At 35.6% G+C, this 16,986-nt stretch overlaps 1 protein-coding gene across 1 annotated transcript in view; it reads left to right on the top strand.

Annotated features, from left to right (window-relative positions):
* Positions 1 to 11,784: 11,784 nt before the first annotated feature.
* Positions 11,785 to 16,986, top strand: part of si:dkey-22o22.2 (neural-cadherin) — a 43,035-nt gene continuing 37,833 nt past the window's right edge. Inside the window, exon 1 of the mRNA XM_068323480.1 lies at positions 11,785 to 13,604. Coding sequence (XP_068179581.1) covers positions 12,542 to 13,604 — 1,063 coding nt within the window. The 5' untranslated portion in view covers positions 11,785 to 12,541. The remainder of the gene's footprint in view (positions 13,605 to 16,986) is intronic.

The following is a 16,986-nucleotide window of genomic DNA, read 5'->3' as shown; positions in this document are numbered from 1 at the left end:
TGTGTTATAGTATTAATTTGTAGTTATAATATTAGTTTGTGTCATTGTATTACTTTTTGTCATAGTATTAGTTTGTGTCACAGTATTAGTTTGTGTTACTGTATAGTATTAGTTTGTGTCACAGTATTAGATTGTAGTCATAGTATTAGTTTGTAGTCATAGTATTAGTTTATGTTATAGTATTAGTTTGTAGTCATAGTATTAGTTTGTGTTATAGTATTAGTTTGTAGTTATAGTATTAGTTTGTAGTCATAGTATTACTTTGTGTCATAGTATTAGTTTGTGTCATAGTATTAGTTTGTAGTTATAGTATTAGTTTGTAGTCATAGTATTACTTTGTGTCATAGTATTAGTTTGTGTCATAGTATTAGTTTGTGTGATAGTATTAGTTTGTAGTCATAGTATTAGTTTGTGTAATAGGATTAGTTTGTAGCTATATTATTAGTTTTTGTCATAGTATTAGTTTGTGTTATAGTATTACTTTGTGTCAGTATTAATTTGTGTAATAGTATTAGTTTGTGTAATAGGATTAGTTTGTAGTCATAGTATTAATTTGTGTCATAGTATTAGTTTGTAGTCATAGTATTAATTTGTGTCATAGTATTAGTTTGTGTAATAGTATTAGTTTGTGTAAAAGGATTAGTTTGTGTTATAGTATTACTTTGTGTCAGTATTAATTTGTGTCATAGTATTAGTTTATGTAATAGGATTAGTTTGTAGTCATAGTATTCATTTGTGTCATAGTATTAGTTTGTAGTCATAGTATTAGTTTGTAGTCATAGTATTAATTTGCGTCATAGTATTAGTTTGTGTCATAATATTAGTTTGTGTGATAGTATAACTTTGTAGTCATAGTATTAGTTTCTAGTCATAGTATTAGTTTGTGTCATAGTATTAGTTTGTGTCATAGTATTAGTTTGTAGTCATAGTATTAGTTTTTGTCATAGTATTACTTTGTGTCATAGTATTAGTGTAATAGTATTAGTCTTTGTCATAGTATTAGTTCGTGTCATAGTATTAGTGTAATAGTATTAGTTTGTGTCATAGTATTAGTTTGTGTCATAGTATTAGTTTGTGTCATAGTATTAGTTTGTGTCAGTATTAGTTTGTGTCATAGTATTAGTTTGTAGTCATACTATTAGTTTATAGTCATAGTATTAGTTTGTGTCATAGTATTAGTTTGTGTCATAGTATGAGTTTGTGTCATAGTATTAGTTTGTGTAATAGGATTAATTTGTAGTTATAATATTAGTTTGTGTCATTGTATTACTTTTTGTCATAGTATTAGTTTGTGTCACAGTATTAATTGGTAGTTATAATATTAGTTTGTGTCATTGTATTACTTTTTGTCATAGTATTAGTTTGTGTCACAGAATAAGTTTGTGTTACTGTATAGTATTAGTTTGTATCACAGTATTAGATTGTAGTCATAGTATTAGTTTGTGTCATAGTATTAGTTTGTGGTCATAGTATTAGTTTGTAGTCATAGTATTAGTTTATGTTATAGTATTAGTTTGTAGTCATAGTATTAGTTTGTGTTATAGTATTAGTGCAATAGTATTAGTTTGTGTCATAGTATTAGTTTGTAGTTATAGTATTAGTTTGTAGTCATAGTATTACTTTGTGTCATAGTATTAGTTTGTGTCATAGTATTAGTTTGTGTCATAGTATTAGTTTGTGTTATAGTATTAGTTTGTAGTTATATTATTAGTTTTTGTCATAGTATTAGTTTGTGTTATAGTATTACTTTGTGTCAGTATTAATTTGTGTAATAGTATTAGTTTGTGTCATAGGATTAGTTTGTAGTCATAGTATTAGTTTGTAATCATAGTATTAATTTGCGTCATAGTATTAGTTTGTGTCATAGTATTAGTTTGTGTGATAGTATAAGTTTGTAGTCATAGTATTAGTTTGTAGTCAAAGTATTAGTTTGTAGTCATAGTATTAATTTGCGTCATAGTATTAGTTTGTGTCATAGTATTAGTTTATGTGATAGTATAAGTTTGTAGTCATACTATTAGTTTGTAGTCATAGTATTAGTTTGTGTCATAGTATTAGTTTGTGTCATAGTATTAGTTTGTGTCATAGTATTAGTTTGTGTGATAGTATAACTTTGTAGTCATAGTATTAGTTTCTAGTCATAGTATTAGTTTGTGTCATAGTATTAGTTTGTGTCATAGTATTAGTTTGTGTCAGTATTAGTTTGTGTCATAGTATTAGTTTGTGTCATAGTATGAGTTTGTGTCATAGTATTAGTTTGTGCAATAGGATTAATTTGTAGTTATAATATTAGTTTGTGTCATTGTATTACTTTTTGTCATAGTATTAGTTTGTGTCACAGTATTAATTTGTAGTTATAATATTAGTTTGTGTCATTGTATTACTTTTTGTCATAGTATTAGTTTGTGTCATAGTATTAGTTTGTGTCATAGTATTAGTTTGTAGTCATAGTATTAGTTTTTGTCATAGTATTAGTGTAATAGTATTAGTTTGTGTCATAGTATTAGTTTTTGTCATAGTATTAGTTTGTGTCATAGTATTAGTGTAATAGTATTAGTTTGTGTCATAGTATTAGTTTGTGTCATAGTATTAGTTTGTGTCATAGTATTAGTTTGTGTCAGTATTAGTTTGTGTCATAGTATTAGTTTGTGTCATAGTATGAGTTTGTGTCATAGTATTAGTTTGTGCAATAGGATTAATTTGTAGTTATAATATTAGTTTGTGTCATTGTATTACTTTTTGTCATAGTATTAGTTTGTGTCACAGTATTAATTTGTAGTTATAATATTAGTTTGTGTCATTGTATTACTTTTTGTCATAGTATTAGTTTTGGTCACAGTATTAGTTTGTGTTACTGTATAGTATTAGTTTGTGTCACAGTATTAGATTGTAGTCATAGTATTAGTTTGTGTCATAGTATTAGTTTGTGGTCATAGTATTAGTTTGTAGTCATAGTATTAGTTTATGTTATAGTATTAGTTTGTAGTCATAGTATTAGTTTGTGTTATAGTATTAGTGTAATAGTATTAGTTTGTGTCATAGTATTAGTTTGTGTTATAGTATTAGTTTGTGTGATAGTATTAGTTTGTAGTCATAGTATTAGTTTGTGTAATAGGATTAGTTTGTAGTTATATTATTAGTTTTTGTCATAGTATTAGTTTGTGTTATAGTATTACTTTGTGTCAGTATTAATTTGTGTAATAGTATTAGTTTGTGTAATAGGATTAGTTTGTAGTCATAGTATTAGTTTGTAGTCATAGTATTAATTTGCGTCATAGTATTAGTTTGTGTCATAGTATTATTTGTGTGATAGTATAAGTTTGTAGTCATAGTATTAGTTTGTAGTCATAGTATTAGTTTGTGTCATAGTATTAGTGTAATAGTATTAGTTTGTGTCATAGTATTAGTTTGTTTCATAGTATTAGTTTGTGTCAGTATTAGTTTGTGTCATACTATTAGTTTATAGTCATTGTATTAGTTTGTGTCATATTATTAGTTTGTGTTATAATATGTCTTTAGTCATAGTATTAGTTTGTGTCGTAGTATAAGTTTGTAGTCATAGTATTAGTTTGTAGTCATAGTATTAGTTTGTGTGATAGTATAAGTTTGTAGTCATAGTATTACTTTGTGTCATAGTATTACTTTGTGTCATAGTATTAGTTTGTGTCATAGTATTAGTTTGTGTGATAGTATTAGTTTGTAGTCATAGTATTAGTTTGTGTAATAGGATTAGTTTGTAGCTATATTATTAGTTTTTGCCACAGTATTAGTTTGTGTTATAGTATTACTTTGTGTCAGTATTAATTTGTGTAATAGTATTAGTTTGTGTAATAGGATTAGTTTGTAGTCATAGTATTAATTTGTGTCATAGTATTAGTTTGTAGTCATAGTATTAGTTTGTGTCATAGTATTAGTTTGTGTAATAGTATTAGTTTGTGTAAAAGGATTAGTTTGTGTTATAGTATTACTTTGTGTCAGTATTAATTTGTGTCATAGTATTAGTTTATGTAATAGGATTAGTTTGTAGTCATAGTATTAATTTGTGTCATAGTATTAGTTTGTAGTCATAGTATTAGTTTGTAGTCATAGTATTAATTTGCGTCATAGTATTAGTTTGTGTCATAATATTAGTTTGTGTGATAGTATAACTTTGTAGTCATAGTATTAGTTTCTAGTCATAGTATTAGTTTGTGTCATAGTATTAGTTTGTGTCATAGTATTAGTTTGTAGTCATAGTATTAGTTTTTGTCATAGTATTACTTTGTGTCATAGTATTAGTGTAATAGTATTAGTCTTTGTCATAGTATTAGTTTGTGTCATAGTATTAGTGTAATAGTATTAGTTTGTGTCATAGTATTAGTTTGTGTCATAGTATTAGTTTGTGTCATAGTATTAGTTTGTGTCAGTATTAGTTTGTGTCATAGTATTAGTTTGTAGTCATACTATTAGTTTATAGTCATAGTATTAGTTTGTGTCATAGTATTAGTTTGTGTCATAGTATGAGTTTGTGTCATAGTATTAGTTTGTGTAATAGGATTAATTTGTAGTTATAATATTAGTTCGTGTCATTGTATTACTTTTTGTCATAGTATTAGTTTGTGTCACAGTATTAATTGGTAGTTATAATATTAGTTTGTGTCATTGTATTACTTTTTGTCATAGTATTAGTTTGTGTCACAGTATTAGTTTGTGTTACTGTATAGTATTAGTTTGTGTCACAGTATTAGATTGTAGTCATAGTATTAGTTTGTGTCATAGTATTAGTTTGTGGTCATAGTATTAGTTTGTAGTCATAGTATTAGTTTATGTTATAGTATTAGTTTGTAGTCATAGTATTAGTTTGTGTTATAGTATTAGTGCAATAGTATTAGTTTGTGTCATAGTATTAGTTTGTAGTTATAGTATTAGTTTGTAGTCATAGTATTACTTTGTGTCATAGTATTAGTTTGTGTCATAGTATTAGTTTGTGTCATAGTATTAGTTTGTGTTATAGTATTAGTTTGTGTGATAGTATTAGTTTGTAGTCATAGTATTAGTTTGTGTAATAGGATTAGTTTGTAGTTATATTATTAGTTTTTGTCATAGTATTAGTTTGTGTTATAGTATTACTTTGTGTCAGTATTAATTTGTGTAATAGTATTAGTTTGTGTAATAGGATTAGTTTGTAGTCATAGTATTAGTTTGTAGTCATAGTATTAATTTGCGTCATAGTATTAGTTTGTGTGATAGTATTAGTTTTTGTGATAGTATAAGTTTGTAGTCATAGTATTAGTTTGTAGTCATAGTATTAGTTTGTAGTCATAGTATTAATTTGCGTCATAGTATTAGTTTGTGTCATAGTATTAGTTTATGTGATAGTATAAGTTTGTAGTCATGCTATTAGTTTGTAGTCATAGTATTAGTTTGTGTCATAGTATTAGTTTGTGTCATAGTATTAGTTTGTGTCATAGTATTAGTTTGTGTGATAGTATAACTTTGTAGTCATAGTATTAGTTTCTAGTCATAGTATTAGTTTGTGTCATAGTATTAGTTTGTGTCATAGTATTAGTTTGTAGTCATAGTATTAGTTTTTGTCATAGTATTAGTGTAATAGTATTAGTTTGTGTCATAGTATTAGTTTTTGTCATAGTATTAGTTTGTGTCATAGTATTAGTGTAATAGTATTAGTTTGTGTCATAGTATTAGTTTGTGTCATAGTATTAGTTTGTGTCATAGTATTAGTTTGTGTCAGTATTAGTTTGTGTCATAGTATTAGTTTGTGTCATAGTATGAGTTTGTGTCATAGTATTAGTTTGTGCAATAGGATTAATTTGTAGTTATAATATTAGTTTGTGTCATTGTATTACTTTTTGTCATAGTATTAGTTTGTGTCACAGTATTAATTTGTAGTTATAATATTAGTTTGTGTCATTGTATTACTTTTTGTCATAGTATTAGTTTTGGTCACAGTATTAGTTTGTGTTACTGTATAGTATTAGTTTGTGTCACAGTATTAGATTGTAGTCATAGTATTAGTTTGTGTCATAGTATTAGTTTGTGGTCATAGTATTAGTTTGTAGTCATAGTATTAGTTTATGTTATAGTATTAGTTTGTAGTCATAGTATTAGTTTGTGTTATAGTATTAGTGTAATAGTATTAGTTTGTGTCATAGTATTAGTTTGTGTTATAGTATTAGTTTGTGTGATAGTATTAGTTTGTAGTCATAGTATTAGTTTGTGTAATAGGATTAGTTTGTAGTTATATTATTAGTTTTTGTCATAGTATTAGTTTGTGTTATAGTATTACTTTGTGTCAGTATTAATTTGTGTAATAGTATTAGTTTGTGTAATAGGATTAGTTTGTAGTCATAGTATTAGTTTGTAGTCATAGTATTAATTTGCGTCATAGTATTAGTTTGTGTCATAGTATTATTTGTGTGATAGTATAAGTTTGTAGTCATAGTATTAGTTTGTAGTCATAGTATTAGTTTGTGTCATAGTATTAGTGTAATAGTATTAGTTTGTGTCATAGTATTAGTTTGTTTCATAGTATTAGTTTGTGTCAGTATTAGTTTGTGTCATACTATTAGTTTATAGTCATTGTATTAGTTTGTGTCATATTATTAGTTTGTGTTATAATATGTCTTTAGTCATAGTATTAGTTTGTGTCGTAGTATAAGTTTGTAGTCATAGTATTAGTTTGTAGTCATAGTATTAGTTTGTGTGATAGTATAAGTTTGTAGTCATAGTATTACTTTGTGTCATAGTATTAGTTTGTGTTATAGTATTAGTTTGTAGTCATATTATTAGTTTTTGTCATAGTATTAGTTTGTGTTATAGTATTAGTTTGTGTCATAGTATTAGTTTGTGTAATAGTATTAGTTTGTGTAAAAGGATTACTTTGTGTTATAGTATTACTTTGTGTCAGTATTAATTTGTGTCATAGTATTAGTTTATGTAATAGGATTAGTTTGTAGACATAGTATTAATTTGTGTCATAGTATTAGTTTGTAGTCATAGTATTAGTTTGTAGTCATAGTATTAATTTGCGTCATAGTATTAGTTTGTGTCATAGTATTAGTTTGTGTGATAGTATAACTTTGTAGTCATAGTATTAGTTTCTAGTCATAGTATTAGTTTGTGTCATAGTATTAGTTTGTGTCATAGTATTAGTTTATAGTCATAGTATTAGTTTTTGTCATAGTATTACTTTATGTCATAGTATTAGTGTAATAGTATTAGTTTGTGTCATAGTATTAGTTTTTTGTCATAGTATTAGTTTGTGTCATAGTATTAGTGTAATAGTATTAGTTTGTGTCATAGTATTAGTTTGTGTCATAGTATTAGTTTGTGTCATAGTATTAGTTTGTGTCAGTATTAGTTTGTGTCATAGTATTAGTTTGTAGTCATACTATTAGTTTATAGTCATAGTATTAGTTTGTGTCATAGTATTAGTTTGTGTTATAGTATGTCTTTAGTCATAGTATTAGTTTGTGTCATAGTATTAGTTTGTGTCATAGTATGAGTTTGTGTCATAGTATTAATTTGTGTAATAGGATTAATTTGTAGTTATATTAGTTTGTGTCATTGTATTACTTTTTGTCATAGTATTAGTTTTTGTCACAGTATTAATTTGTAGTTATAATATTAGTTTGTGTCATTGTATTACTTTTTGTCATAGTATTAGTTTGTGTCACAGTATTAGTTTGTGTTACTGTATAGTATTAGTTTGTTTCACAGTATTAGATTGTAGTCATAGTATTAAATTTGTGTCATAGTATTAGTTTGTGGTCATAGTATTAGTTTGTAGTCATAGTATTAGTTTATGTTATAGTATTAGTTTGTAGTCATAGTATTAGTTTGTGTTATAGTATTAATTTGTAGTTATAATATTAGTTTGTGTCATTGTATTACTTTTTGTCATAGTATTAGTTTGTGTCACAGTATTAGTTTGTGTTACTGTATAGTATTAGTTTGTGTCACAGTATTAGTTTATGTTATAGTATTAGTTTGTAGTCATAGTATTAGTTTGTGTTATAGTATTAGTTTGTAGTTATAGTATTAGTTTGTAGTCATAGTATTACTTTGTGTCATAGTATTAGTTTGTGTCATAGTATTAGTTTGTAGTTATAGTATTAGTTTGTAGTCATAGTATTACTTTGTGTCATAGTATTAGTTTGTGTCATAGTATTAGTTTGTGTGATAGTATTAGTTTGTAGTCATAGTATTAGTTTGTGTAATAGGATTAGTTTGTAGCTATATTATTAGTTTTTGCCACAGTATTAGTTTGTGTTATAGTATTACTTTGTGTCAGTATTAATTTGTGTAATAGTATTAGTTTGTGTAATAGGATTAGTTTGTAGTCATAGTATTAATTTGTGTCATAGTATTAGTTTGTAGTCATAGTATTAGTTTGTGTCATAGTATTAGTTTGTGTAATAGTATTAGTTTGTGTAAAAGGATTAGTTTGTGTTATAGTATTACTTTGTGTCAGTATTAATTTGTGTCATAGTATTACTTTATGTAATAGGATTAGTTTGTAGTCATAGTATTAATTTGTGTCATAGTATTAGTTTGTAGTCATAGTATTAGTTTGTAGTCATAGTATTAATTTGCGTCATAGTATTAGTTTGTGTCATAATATTAGTTTGTGTGATAGTATAACTTTGTAGTCATAGTATTAGTTTCTAGTCATAGTATTAGTTTGTGTCATAGTATTAGTTTGTGTCATAGTATTAGTTTGTAGTCATAGTATTAGTTTTTGTCATAGTATTACTTTGTGTCATAGTATTAGTGTAATAGTATTAGTCTTTGTCATAGTATTAGTTTGTGTCATAGTATTAGTGTAATAGTATTAGTTTGTGTCATAGTATTAGTTTGTGTCATAGTATTAGTTTGTGTCATAGTATTAGTTTGTGTCAGTATTAGTTTGTGTCATAGTATTAGTTTGTAGTCATACTATTAGTTTATAGTCATAGTATTAGTTTGTGTCATAGTATTAGTTTGTGTCATAGTATGAGTTTGTGTCATAGTATTAGTTTGTGTAATAGGATTAATTTGTAGTTATAATATTAGTTCGTGTCATTGTATTACTTTTTGTCATAGTATTAGTTTGTGTCACAGTATTAATTGGTAGTTATAATATTAGTTTGTGTCATTGTATTACTTTTTGTCATAGTATTAGTTTGTGTCACAGTATTAGTTTGTGTTACTGTATAGTATTAGTTTGTGTCACAGTATTAGATTGTAGTCATAGTATTAGTTTGTGTCATAGTATTAGTTTGTGGTCATAGTATTAGTTTGTAGTCATAGTATTAGTTTATGTTATAGTATTAGTTTGTTGTCATAGTATTAGTTTGTGTTATAGTATTAGTGCAATAGTATTAGTTTGTGTCATAGTATTAGTTTGTAGTTATAGTATTAGTTTGTAGTCATAGTATTACTTTGTGTCATAGTATTAGTTTGTGTCATAGTATTAGTTTGTGTCATAGTATTAGTTTGTGTTATAGTATTAGTTTGTGTGATAGTATTAGTTTGTAGTCATAGTATTAGTTTGTGTAATAGGATTAGTTTGTAGTTATATTATTAGTTTTTGTCATAGTATTAGTTTGTGTTATAGTATTACTTTGTGTCAGTATTAATTTGTGTAATAGTATTAGTTTGTGTAATAGGATTAGTTTGTAGTCATAGTATTAGTTTGTAGTCATAGTATTAATTTGCGTCATAGTATTAGTTTGTGTGATAGTATTAGTTTTTGTGATAGTATAAGTTTGTAGTCATAGTATTAGTTTGTAGTCATAGTATTAGTTTGTAGTCATAGTATTAATTTGCGTCATAGTATTAGTTTGTGTCATAGTATTAGTTTATGTGATAGTATAAGTTTGTAGTCATGCTATTAGTTTGTAGTCATAGTATTAGTTTGTGTCATAGTATTAGTTTGTGTCATAGTATTAGTTTGTGTCATAGTATTAGTTTGTGTGATAGTATAACTTTGTAGTCATAGTATTAGTTTCTAGTCATAGTATTAGTTTTTGTCATAGTATTACTTTGTGTCATAGTATTAGTGTAATAGTATTAGTTTGTGTCATAGTATTAGTTTTTGTCATAGTATTAGTTTGTGTCATAGTATTAGTGTAATAGTATTAGTTTTTGTCATAGTATTAGTTTGTGTCATAGTATTAGTTTGTGTCATAGTATTAGTTTGTGTCAGTATTAGTTTGTGTCATAGTATTAGTTTGTAGTCATACTATTAGTTTATAGTCATAGTATTAGTTTGTGTCATAGTATTAGTTTGTGTTATAGTATGTCTTTAGTCATAGCATTAGTTTGTGTCATAGTATGAGTTTGTGTCATAGTATTAGTTTGTGTAATAGGATTAATTTGTAGTTATAATATTAGTTTGTGTCATTGTATTACTTTTTGTCATAGTATTAGTTTGTGTCACAGTATTAATTTGTAGTTATAATATTAGTTTGTGTCATTGTATTACTTTTTGTCATAGTATTAGTTTGTGTCACAGTATTAGATTGTAGTCATAGTATTAGTTTGTGTCATAGTATTAGTTTGTGGTCATAGTATTAGTTTGTAGTCATAGTATTAGTTTATGTTATAGTATTAGTTTGTAGTCATAGTATTAGTTTGTGTTATAGTATTAGTGTAATAGTATTAGTTTGTGTCATAGTATTAGTTTGTGTAATAGGATTAATTTGTAGTTATAATATTAGTTTGTGTCATTGTATTACTTTTTGTCATAGTATTAGTTTGTGTCACAGTATTAATTTGTAGTTATAATATTAGTTTGTGTCATTGTATTACTTTTTGTCATAGTATTAGTTTGTGTCACAGTATTAGATTGTAGTCATAGTATTAGTTTGTGTCATAGTATTAGTTTGTGGTCATAGTATTAGTTTGTAGTCATAGTATTAGTTTATGTTATAGTATTAGTTTGTAGTCATAGTATTAGTTTGTGTTATAGTATTAGTGTAATAGTATTAGTTTGTGTCATAGTATTAGTTTGTAGTTATAGTATTAGTTTGTAGTCATAGTATTACTTTGTGTCATAGTATTAGTTTGTGTCATAGTATTAGTTTGTGTCATAGTATTAGTTTGTGTTATAGTATTACTTTGTGTGATAGTATTAGTTTGTAGTCATAGTATTAGTTTGTGTAATAGGATTAGTTTGTAGTTATATTATTAGTTTTTGTCATAGTATTAGTTTGTGTTATAGTATTACTTTGTGTCAGTATTAATTTGTGTAATAGTATTAGTTTGTGTAATAGGATTAGTTTGTAGTCATAGTATTAGTTTGTAGTCATAGTATTAATTTGCGTCACAGTATTAGTTTGTGTCATAGTATTAGTTTGTGTGATAGTATAAGTTTGTAGTCATAGTATTAGTTTGTAGTCATAGTATTAGTTTGTGTCATAGTATTAGTTTGTAGTCATAGTATTAGTTTGTGTCATAGTATTAGTTTGTGTCATAGTATTAGTTTGTAGTCATAGTATTAGTTTTTGTCATAGTATTAGTTTGTCTCATAGTATTAGTGTAATAGTATTAGTTTGTGTCATAGTATTAGTTTGTGTCATAGTATTAGTTTGTGTCAGTATTAGTTTGTGTCATAGTATTAGTTCGTGTCATAGTATTAGTGTAATAGTATTAGTTTGTGTCATAGTATTAGTTTGTGTCATAGTATTAGTTTGTAGTATTAGTATAGTATATTATAATATTAGTAGTTACAGTATCACTAGTAGTCACAGTAACACTAGTATCAATACTATGACTAGTACTTACAGCATCACTAGTATCACTAGTGAAGTTGGGTTAGGGTTGATGTGAAGTGGGTTCTCGTGGCGCCGGTTCTTCCCACCGTCCCCCCAGACCGTTAAGTGGATCCATCGGACTAAACGGACCATAGTGTCTCTGTGATCCGATTGGCTCGCCCCGTCTGACTCAGCCAGAGTCTGATCTGAACCAGAACCAACCTGGGTCAGTCTCAGAACCTCAGGGAGTAGAACATTGACCTCGTCCTAATGATCAATCTGATTGGAGATCAGCAGTCAGGATGAACCTGGGGGCGTGGCTAAAGATCTGCATGGGTCGACCCATGAGCCACAGACGGTCCACTGGCTCACAGGTTCAGGGCCTTCTCTGAAACTCCTCCCCTCGTTCTACCGGACCAATCAGACGGGTTCTCCTGTGGGTCCATTCCCTCCAGAACCAACAACCAATCCCGAGCAGCTCCTGGACGCACGTGAGGGGCACTGCTCCACCTCCCTGGAGGGGGCGACATCATCTGTACAGAGCAGCTGTGTGACGTCATGATTACCCGCTGCAGGCAGGGGACCGTGAGGTATGACGTCAGCACTGCGTGTCCCCTAGGGTCAGCATGCCGGTGGGCGGGTCCCTCCGCCGCCTGAGGTGGGGTGGGGCGGGGCCTGTGGTTCCACATGGAGGGAGGGGGCGTCTGTCACCGTCAGTCCGGTGCGTCCTCCGGTGGAGACACAACCGGGACTGGAACTGGTTGGAAAGGTTCAAACTGATCGATTGATTGATGAACTGATTAATGATCTGCTTCCTGTTGTTTTCCCTCGTGCTCGGGACCGACTTCTTCCCGCTCACAGGATCTGGGACCCGAGAACCGAGTGTCCGGTTCGGCTCCGGTCTTCCGTCAGAGACGCGTCTGCTCCGGTTTGATGGAACCATGACGGCTCCGGTCCTGGTCCCGGTGCTCCCGGTGCTGCTGCTGCTGCGGGTCTCCCCGGTGTGTCCGGTGTGTCCGGGGCACCCAGCGCGGTACTGCGGATGGATAGCGGAGAACTCCCCGGCCGGGTCGCCGGTGGCCGGCGTGGCGCTGCCGGTCGGAACCGGCGGCTGCCGCCGGGCGGACCTGCGCGCCGGCCTGAAGGGGGACCACGCTGCGGATTTCCGTCTCGTTCGCCGCGGCGGGCGCCCGGTTCTGGTCTCCTCCAGACCCCTGGACCGGGAGTCCGTCGCCTCGTACCGGCTGACGGTGGAGCTGCCGTCGCCGTGTCGGAGCGGAGCGGTGGGGGTCCGGGTCGAGGTGTCGGACCGGAACGACAACGTGCCCCGGTTCGCCGGCGGGAACCAGACGGTGGACGCGGACGAGCTGACGCCGCTCGGAACCGAACTGGCCCAATTCCGCGCCCGGGACGACGACGCGGGCAGGAACGGACGCGTCACCGTTTACGCGATGCCAGAGTCTCACCTGCTGCACGTGGTTCCGGGCAGCGGCCAGGTGAGGCTGGTCGGATCGCTGGTGGGCGTCACGCGGGTGACCCTGCGCCTCTCCGCCCGGGACGGCGGGGACCCGGCGCTCCGCAGCGACCCGGTGTTCCTGCGCGTCACCGTCAGCCGCTCCGGCGGCGCGCGGCGGACGCCCCGGGCTCTGACCGAGGAGCCCGCCCACACCGTGACCGTCCCGGACCACGTGACCGCCGGGGCCCCGGTGTTCACGGTGCCGGACCGGAGGTTCGAGCGGCGGCGCTTCGAGCTGGAGGCGGGGGCCGACCCGCCGGTGCGCGTCGAGCCGGACACCGGGCGGCTGCTCCTGGCGCGGGCCCTGCGCGAGCCCGCCGAGGTGCGCGTGCGGGTCCGGAACCTCCGAGGTAAGACCCGGTCCGGTGGGGGCGGGGTGAAGGGGGTCATAGTCGTTGTTTGATGTTGATGACGTCACTCGAGGTTTTATCCCAGACGGTTCTGGTTCTGGTTCGAAGCCAGTCAGAAGTGGCGTCAGCAGTGACGTCAAGGTGGGGGCGGGGTTTTGCGTTTCATCCGTCATCGGCCAGTTTAATGCTGATCGAGTCACGTGGTGTCAATTCTTCGGGGTGTGTTCCATTTCCTGCAGCTTAATTTAATTTAATTTAATTTTATATACTGTTTTGATCCCCGAAGGGAAATTAAGAAAGCACACTCTAGCTAACGATTCAAACACATGCATATATATGTTGTGTGTACAGGCCCCCGTAGCACACACACACACACACACACACACACACACAGGGGGGCCTGTAGGCATGCAGCGGAGGTAGAGTGGCAGGCAGCTCCTTCTTGGTGCGCCTCAAATGAGCAATTTGTAAAGGGGACGGCACCTTGCTCAAGGGCGCCTCGGCAGTGCTCCAGAGGTGAGCTGACACCTCCCACTGTTAGCTCACCTCCGGGTATTTTTTGGGCGGGATTGGGAATCGAACCGCCGATCTTAAATCATAGGACGACCCGCTCTACCGCCCGCTTTACCACTGAGCCACTGCCGCCCTGAGCCACTGCTGCCGCTTGGATTCATTTGTTGTGTGTGTGTGTGTGTGTGTGTGTGTGTGTGTGTGTGTGTGTGTGTGTGTGTAATAACTGAACGCAGCTCAAACAAACACTGGTCTGGTAACAGCAGCTAACGATGCTAACTGATGCTAACACGCCAGCAGGACCTCTTGGTGTTCTGGTCCTCTGAACAGGACGACCTTGTCCTACTTGACCAGTGAGCGTTCTGCCCTCAGGCCACTGCTGATCGACGATCAATAAGCTGTTAGCACAGCAGGGACACGCAAATCAAAGAGGATGACATGGCGGCGGTGAGGAGGCGGAGCTCGGGCATCCTTCTGACGACGCCTCCTGGAGGCTAACGTTCTAACATTCTGTCTGCTTCCTGTCGTCAAACTGGATGGAGCAACAGCACCTAGCATTAGCATGTAGCCTGTGCTAAGCTAGTCAATAGAGGAAAACCAACCGAACAGCCGCCACGCATCAACAGGAGTGTGTGTGTAGGTGTGTAGGTGTGTGTGTAGGTGTGTGTGTATGTGTGCGTGTAGGTGTGTGTGTGTGTAGGTGTGTGTGTAGGTGTGTGTAGGTGTGTGTGTATGTGTGCGTGTAGGTGTGTGTGTGTGTGTGTGTAGGTGTGTGTGTAGGTGTGTATGTAGGTGTGTGTGTGTGTGCGTGTATGTGTGTGTGTGTAACGGAGCCATCATGTAGGGTTGAATGTCGTACTGGAATAAACCCCTGCTGGCTCTGCCCCTCTGTTCTGGGAACAGGTCAGAGGTCAGGGAGGGGGCGGGGCTTCATCCAGGTTTGGTTTATTTGACCAATCCACATCCACATGGACCAGCAGAAATCTGTGATGTCACTGACTTCATGAGGACACACAGACACACACACACAGACACACACACACACCTACAGACACACACACACACAGACACACACACACACACCTACAGACACACACACACACACACCTACAGACACACAGACACAGACACATACACACAGACACATACACACAGACACACACACACACCTACACACACACAGACACACACACACCTACAGACACACACAGACACACACCTACACACACACACCTACACACACAGAGATACACACACACACCTACAGACAGACACACACCTACACACACACACCTACACACACAGAGATACACACACACACCTACACACAGACACACACACACACCTACACACACACAGACACACACACACACACACACACCTACACACACACACACACACACTTGCTCACACACACACACACAGACACACACACAGACACACACCTACACACACACACACACACACACACTTGCTCTCACACACACCTACACCTACACACACACCTACACACACACACACACACACTTGCTCACACACAAACACACACAGACACACACACAGACACACACCTACACACACACACACACTTGCTCTCACACACACCTACACCTACACACACACCTACACACACACACACACTTGCTCACACACAAACAGACACACACACAGACACACACCTACACACACACACACACACTTGCTCACACACAAACACACACAGACACACACACAGACACACACCTACACACACACACACACTTGCTCTCACACACACCTACACCTACACACACACCTACACACACACCTACACACACACACACACACACTTGCTCACACACACACACACACACCTACACACACACACACGCCCCCCCGTCCTCCACTCTGCCCACCTTCACCCAGTACGTTACTTGTTTCACCAGAGACAGTAAAATACTGGACCTGTGCTATGCCAACACCAAGGAGGCATACATATCATCACCCCTCCCCCCCCTGGGAAGAGCAGACCACAACCTGGTTCATCTCCTGCCCGTCTACAAGCCTCTTGTGGAAAGGCAACCAGCTGTGTCCCGCACTGTGAGGAGATGGTCCGACGAGGCAGAAGATGCTTTGAAGGACTGCTTCCACAGAACAGAGGAGGGAGGACGGGGAGGACATTGAGGGTCTCACAAACACCGTCACAGTCTACATTAACTCCTGTGTGGATAACACCGTACCCACCAGGACCGTACGGTGTTATCCCAACAACAAACCCTGGATCACCCCGGACATTAAGGCCCTTCTTAAGGAGAAGAAAAGGGCCTTCAGGTCTGGAAACAAGGACGAGCTGAAGGCTGTCCAGAGGGAGCTGAGGAGGAAAATCAGAGAGGGGAAGAACATGTACGGGAGGAGGATGGAGGACCAGCTGCAGCAGAACGTCAGCGAGGTGTGGAGGGGCCTGAAGACCATCTCAGGCCATAAAGGACCCAACCGCCAGGTCACTGGGGACCAGAAGTGGGCAGATAACCTAAACAAATTTTTCAATAGATTCGATCAGGCATCCACGCCCCCCCCCAGCCCAGCCCTCCATGCTGTAGCCCCCTCCTCCTCCTCCTCCCACCCTACCCCTGCCCATCTCCAACACCACCACAGCTCCTCCCCCTCCCCCTCTACAACAATCAGCTCACGGCCACCCCCCACTGCTCAGGTCATGTTACAACCACCCCCTACAGTTCACCTCTTCAACCCACCCCCCTCACCCACACCCCCCAGCACACAGTCCCCCTGCTCCACCCTGTCCCTCACTGAGTCCCAGGTGAGAAACCAGCTCCGGAGGATCAAGACGAGGAAGGCTGCGGGTCCAGACGGCATCAGCTCCAGGCTCCTGAAA

Source organism: Antennarius striatus, chromosome 9 (genome assembly GCF_040054535.1).
Source record: "Antennarius striatus isolate MH-2024 chromosome 9, ASM4005453v1, whole genome shotgun sequence".
NCBI classification, from domain to species: Eukaryota; Metazoa; Chordata; class Actinopteri; order Lophiiformes; family Antennariidae; genus Antennarius; species Antennarius striatus.
Note: the sequence above shows the minus strand (reverse complement) of the source record. Positions and strands in the feature narration are given on the sequence as shown.